The sequence below is a fragment of the Arachis hypogaea genome, chromosome 15 (genome assembly GCF_003086295.3).
Source record: "Arachis hypogaea cultivar Tifrunner chromosome 15, arahy.Tifrunner.gnm2.J5K5, whole genome shotgun sequence".
Classification (NCBI taxonomy): Eukaryota; Viridiplantae; Streptophyta; class Magnoliopsida; order Fabales; family Fabaceae; genus Arachis; species Arachis hypogaea.
The window spans coordinates 24,513,596-24,520,130 of record NC_092050.1 but is presented as its reverse complement, the minus strand read 5'-3'; the positions used below and the strand labels follow the sequence as shown (position 1 = coordinate 24,520,130).

At 31.5% G+C, this 6,535-nt stretch overlaps 1 protein-coding gene across 2 annotated transcripts; it reads left to right on the top strand.

The window, feature by feature from the left end:
• The first annotated feature begins 1,924 nt into the window (after positions 1-1,924).
• LOC112749995 (ATP-citrate synthase alpha chain protein 1) lies at positions 1,925-6,168 on the top strand. Of its 2 annotated transcripts, none has more exons than XM_025798468.3 (13): positions 1,925-2,109; positions 2,602-2,712; positions 3,027-3,203; positions 3,319-3,480; positions 3,607-3,687; positions 3,801-3,852; positions 3,969-4,083; positions 4,197-4,278; positions 4,476-4,571; positions 4,662-4,763; positions 4,868-4,984; positions 5,075-5,191; positions 5,832-6,168. In XM_025798468.3, the coding sequence occupies exons 2-13, from the start codon at positions 2,614-2,616 to the stop codon at positions 5,901-5,903; spliced, it is 1,272 nt and encodes a 423-aa protein (XP_025654253.1). In that variant the 5' UTR covers positions 1,925-2,109; positions 2,602-2,613; the 3' UTR covers positions 5,904-6,168. The 2 variants fall into 2 exon arrangements, with proteins under 2 accessions (XP_025654253.1, XP_025654252.1); XM_025798467.3 differs by having other exon boundaries at positions 1,974-2,358.
• The last annotated feature ends 367 nt before the right edge of the window (positions 6,169-6,535 follow it).

Below are 6,535 nucleotides of genomic sequence, written 5' to 3'. Positions count from 1 at the left end.
AACTTATATAGACCAGATAATTTAAATAATTGATAATATATTCTTCAGTTACCGTATAATTATATATTATTTTTTATTAATACAAACTGATAATTTTTTTTATGTATAATCATTTTTTTTAAACACACTATTAACACACTAATACACTACTAACCCTCTTCTTCTTCACTTTAGACTTCTCTCTCAAACTCATTTTCTTCAACTCAGATGCATCAAAGGGGGGAAGTTGGGCTCTATTTAAAGAGCTTCAGCCTGCATCGCTGGTTTTCGAAGGAAGGAAGTATCCTCTACATGCAGACCACCTCCAACACGCCTTTCCTGTATTAAAAGAACACTTGTAACTCCTCAAAAACGTGCGCGAATCCCTGCAAAAATTGGCTGTAGTCCTGACGCAACATGCTGCCACGATGTTGCGGGATGCTGCCACGATGCTGCTGACGCTGTTTCACCACGCTTCCCGTGTGTTGAGAGCTGCATCCACGAACCAGCAAAATATTCCAATGTTAATATTAGGCAAAAACACAATGTTACTCTCTATATGAAAAATAAATTCTAAAAAAATAATCCAAAATTCAATCATAATTTGTTTTTTCAATTATTTACAAAATTTTATTTTTTCTCCCCATTTAAATGCACAAAATTCTTTTTCCTTTCCAATTTTTTTTTCTAAATCCAATGAGACAAAATTTAAATACTCAAATTCCTTCTCAATTTCAAGCCCCATCCTATTTGTAAATTTTATTTTTTTTTCTCAAACAATGGAAGTTTATGATCACTTTCATTTTCATTTTCTACCCTATTTAATCCAACAGTCAAAAATATAAGTATATCATTTAATCTATTTTTTAATGTGTAATGTGTTTTTTTTAATGTTATGCTTAATTAAGTAATATTTTAAAATTTATTTTTATTAGTGTGTCTTTTAAACATGGTATATAATTATTAATTTTGTAATTTTATAATTTTATATTTTTATTTAGTTAAATTTTTATAATTTAATTAAAATAATTTAAAATAATTAAAAAAATTAAAAATTAAATTAAAATAAAAACAAACATTAGAGACTTAGAACACAACTGACAAATCTCAAATTGAGTTTTTAATCAAATTTTATAATATATAGCCTCCAAATACTTATGTAGTATTTTATGAGACCCAAAATAAATTAAACTAAAATCAAGCATCCAAAATACTCTAAAGGGTCAATATTTTTAGTAAAAAAGAGAGTTGCTTAATATTATTGCTTTAATGTAAGATAAAATATATATAAAAAATACTAGTTACTTAAAATTTAATTTTTCATTTTTCAATGACTATGAAAAATATTGGCTTGATTTTCATGCATCATTAAAATCAATTTATACTGTTACATCAGTAAAAATAATCAATTATCAAATTTATTATTTAAAAAATTATTTAAATATATAAATTTAATAAAATAATCATATAAAGATATTGTAAATGAATTAAAATTAAGAAAAATGATAATATTATTTTTTTCTATAATTTTTTACAAATATATAATGTAAAAAAATTATGTGAAAAGTGATATTATAAAAAATAGAATGAAAATATTATTTTTCTAAAGTTAATTCATAAATTCATCAGATTTTTTTAACAAATTAACTTATCGATAGTAATATCTCAAATTAGTTTCTCAAAAATTTTTTGTTGAATAATTTAATTTATAATAAATTTTAATTATTAAATTAATCCTTAACCTTTTATTTTGTTAGATAAGTTAATTCTTATATTAAAATTTAATAAGCTAGACAAATTAATTTATATTAAAGATATAAGAGTACATAAAATTTTTTATATCAATCTCTTTATATAAATATATACTATAATATAAAAAAAATTAACTTATCTAACAAAAAAATTTAAAATTAATTTAATAATTAAATTGACAACTAATTCAAACATATTACTCTATCTGAAAATAAATAACAAAGTTGTAGGATGAACTTAATAGCACGCCAGCAACAAGCAGCATAGTGTAGACAAACAATCCCAACCATTAAGGGACTTGGAACTTTGAAACAACGTTAAGTGGTTACGTTGGTCCAAGAAGGAGGAGAGGAAGAAGAAGAGGGGGTAGATTAGTAGGTAGGTACCACATGTTTATGTGTTGTTTGTTTGTTCCAATTTCTGAACTCTCTTTTACTATTTGGCTACCTTCTTCTCTAATTCACCAACCAACTACCCATCATTTTCTTTCCCATTTATTTTTCGCTCTCTTTTTTTCCGCTCTCTCTCTATATATATACACCCATCACACCCCTCTCATCATTCCTTCACCTCTCGGTTAGATCTAACTATCCACACCCACCTTTGTTGTTTCATCTCTCTGTTTTGGTAAATCCTAGATCTTCAATCTCCCCCTCTTTTTGTTTCTGTTTAATCTTAAAGCTTCGATTTTGATCCACTTTTTGAGGTCCCATTGAGCTCATTTCGAATTTGTTTGCATGACTTTTAATGGGATTTTGTTTTGCGGATTGGTAGCGCTTTTGGCAATTCAGATCTGTTTATAATGAATAATTCATAATTGGGTTGTTTTTCTGTTTTGGAATTTTTTGTGCTTTCGGTTTATTGAAATAGGTTGAGATAGAAATGGCGCGCAAGAAGATCAGAGAGTATGACTCCAAGAGATTGTTGAAGGAGCACTTTAAGAGACTCTCTGGCCGAGACTTGCAGATCAAGTCTGCACAAGTGAGTACTTTTATCTTTTGTGTGCAGAATCATGCAAGTTTTAGTTACAATGTGGATATGATGCATGATTTTGTTTAACTATATAGCTGAACCTACATCAATTCAAATTGGTTTAGTGGCAAATCAACATACTCTTAATTTGATTGTAATAGGAAATGTTTTAGTTGTGATTGAAGCTAGTTAATATGTTATGTGCATATAATGGGAAAAAGAAAATCATTTTTTCAGTGATAGTTACAATCATAAATGTGATTCGGTGTAGTGTGCATATCAAGGTTGGTTGAGTAATGATTTTGTTGTGGTTTGTGCCTCAGGTTACATCATCCACTGATTTCGCTGAGCTTCAAGAGAAGGAACCTTGGCTTTCATCTTCAAAATTGGTTGTGAAGCCTGATATGTTGTTCGGGAAGCGTGGCAAGAGTGGCTTGGTTGCCTTGAATTTGGATTTGGCACAAGTTGCTTCATTTGTGAAAGAGCGACTTGGAACCGAGGTGCTTTGCTCCTCTTCCCTCAAAACCTTTCATTTCTCTGTTGTCCTCAGTATTTTGGTTCCACTCTAGTGTTGATGCTTTTGGACTTTTGGTCATGTCTTTCTCTTATATATAGGTTGAGATGAGTGGTTGCAAAGGACCCATAACAACTTTCATTGTTGAACCTTTCGTCCCCCACAAAGAAGAGTTTTACCTTAACATTGTATCCGAGAGGCTTGGGAACAGCATAAGCTTTTCAGAATGTGGAGGAATTGAAATTGAAGAAAACTGGGATAAGGTAGTGCAATGCATATCCTTGACATTACAGATTAGACACTCGATATATTTTCTGTGATAAAAATCTTTCCTCATGATCCATAACATACACTTACAAAATGTTTTTTTTTTTTTTTATATATTTCAGGTTAAGACTGTATTTGTTCCAACTGGAGCGTCTTTCACATCTGAAACTATTGCCCCACTTGTTGCAACCCTTCCCTTGGAGGTAATTAAACACTTTATTTTATTTTATTTTTATATGAACATAATGTCTTGATTCGAGATGTAATTCTATTGAAATATGTGATTTAATACTCTTATGTAATTCTTTTCTTACAGATCAAGGGAGAAATTGAGGAATTTCTCAAGGTGGTTTTCAATATATTTCAAGGTATAGAATATACTGGATGGGATTGCATGATCAACTTTATTAACGTTTACATTTAAATTTAAATTTTCTAACCTCCCATTATTTGATTCACTTACTTTACTTTTCTTTTGTATTAGACCTGGATTTCACTTTCTTAGAGATGAACCCATTCACATTGGTTGATGGAAAGCCTTATCCTTTGGATATGAGAGGCGAACTAGACGACACTGCTGCTTTCAAGAACTTCAAGAAGTGGGTTCCTCCCCTTTAACGAATGCCAACTATTATGATCTAGGATAGGATCCTATATTTCTAATTTGAGGCATGGAGTTGATGGATAACATACCTCATCATATTTGTTGCAGATGGGGAGACATTGAATTCCCATTGCCATTTGGAAGGGTTATGAGTGCCACTGAAGCTTTCATTCATGGATTAGATGAAAAGGTGATTAAAAGTGCTGCCCTTGTAGGTCCTTAATTAGTATGTAATGTTATCCCTTGGCCTGTATTTTATCCATGTCTGTCAAATTCCCAATACTAATCTCTCGGCAGTCATCAATAGTTTAATGATGATGGGAATAATACTATTGCTTCTAGTTATGATGATAACAGTTAATTTTTTCTTGTATTTAACATTGGCAGACAAGTGCATCTTTGAAATTCACAGTGCTGAACCCAAAGGGCCGAATTTGGACAATGGTAGCTGGCGGAGGTGCTAGTGTCATCTACGCTGATACGGTGCGTTTATCTTATTTTCAAAACCAAATTCACAGTTGGAATCCATTTCTTTACAGTATTCATTGACAGCATCGTATAATATTAATATAGGTTGGAGACCTTGGCTTTGCATCTGAGCTTGGAAACTATGCTGAATATAGCGGTGCACCCAAGGAAGATGAGGTCTTGCAGTATGCCAGAGTTGTGATTGATGTAATTAACTTTTATTCTCTACTTTATTTTTGATCTACCTATCAATTTAGAGATTTGGCATTGTTACCTAAAAATAGCTAATGAAATACATGATAACTTTGCAGGCCGCAACTGCAGACCCTGATGGCCAAAAGCGAGCTCTTGTGATAGGAGGAGGCATTGCTAACTTCACTGATGTTGCTGCTACATTTAGTGGCATAATTCGAGCTCTAAAAGAAAAGGTAAATACATAAAATAGAGATTTACTCATCTGTATCGTCATAAACTCTTTGTAGTATTGTTAATTAATTGTTGAGGTATTCGCTATTCAGGAAGCCAAGTTAAAAGCAGCAAGGATGCAAATCTACGTGAGGCGAGGGGGTCCCAACTACCAAAAGGGTCTGGAGAAAATGCGAGCCCTCGGAGAGGAGCTTGGCATCCCCATTGAGGTTATATCATAACTGACGCCCTTGTAGATTGTATATAAAGTAAAACTACATTCTAGTCCCCTAAAAGCGTTGGTTCTTAACAGATTATTCTTAGAAAAATCATATACAATATTGTCCTTGTAACAAGCTTCAGGTTTTATTTTTTATTTTTTTTTTTCATTTTCTTTTTTCCTTCTTACCATTCCCTCTCTAGAGCTAATATGTTTAGATTATGATTTTTCTTTAAGAGCTAGGCTGAAGATTTCTAGGACTAAAATATAGTTTAGTTCTTTTTGAATAAATTTAGCTTTTTTTTTTCCCCTAGAAGCTGAAGATTTGGGCTGTAAAAGATAAGTTTTTCAAAAGCTGAAAAAATGCAGCCTTAACTTACTATCAGAGATATAACTATTCATGTGTTTCCTGTTAGCTTAAACTTTTGAGAAAAGTAGTTTCATGACCTGGTATCAGAGTTTTTATGACCTAAATGTCGAAAATTCGATCCTGGTTGACCCCAAAAGAGGCTTTTGCGAGGGTGTTAGGAATATATCTATTCATGTATTTCCTCCTATCAATTTAAGCTTTTGAGAGAAGTGGTTTGTTTCATAACACATACCAATAGAAAATTCTTGTTTTGAGGAGGCTTATATGTTTACATTTACAGGTTTATGGACCTGAAGCAACAATGACTGGCATATGCAAACAGGCAATAGAGTACATCACTGCTGCAGCTTAAATCATTTGAGGTCAATGCATTCTTTTTTATATTGGCAAGTCTGAAGTCAATGCTCAAGGCTGATTCTTAATCCCCGTGTTCCCATATTTTGAATATTTTGGTTAGAACATGTATGTTTACAGAATTCAATTCATCAAACAAGTGTGGGGGGGAAAAATGGATAATAGAAGAGGATATGGCTGAGGATGTTATTTTTTGTAGAATTCTGTTGGCACTACGTTGACAAAAATAAAATAAGATTGTTTTCATTTTGTTTAGACTATTATACCATTTGTTACTGAGTTTTGTTGTGCCTCTTTCTTCCTCGTGTAATCTGTGAACGGAAATGCTTCATGAACAACCCTTTGTCAATCAATGAATCAATCATATATTAATATTTTAAAGAGAGTTTTTAAAAGGTTGTAGTAAATATATTTGGTAAAGAAAGATAAAATTGATTTTCAATAAATGTAAGATAATAATTTGAAACACAATGTAAGCGACACGCAGAGTAATAACAGAGAGAATGGAAAACTGAGAATTTGTATTATCTATCTCTTTTTTACACAATGTACTTAGGTATTTATATATTGCATTATCCAGGGCGAACTACACTCGACTATAGTTACATTCAAGACTAATTAAAGAAAGGT

Excerpts from the sequence above, each read along its gene's own strand:
- LOC112749995 (XM_025798468.3), top strand. The coding sequence starts at position 2,614 with ATGGCGCGCAAGAAGATCAGAGAGTATGACTCCAAGAGATTGTTGAAG. Across the intron at positions 2,713-3,026 it reads TGCAGATCAAGTCTGCACAA|GTTACATCATCCACTGATTT; the intron begins GTGAGTACTTTT and ends TTTGTGCCTCAG. Across the intron at positions 3,481-3,606 it reads TTGAAGAAAACTGGGATAAG|GTTAAGACTGTATTTGTTCC; the intron begins GTAGTGCAATGC and ends TATATATTTCAG.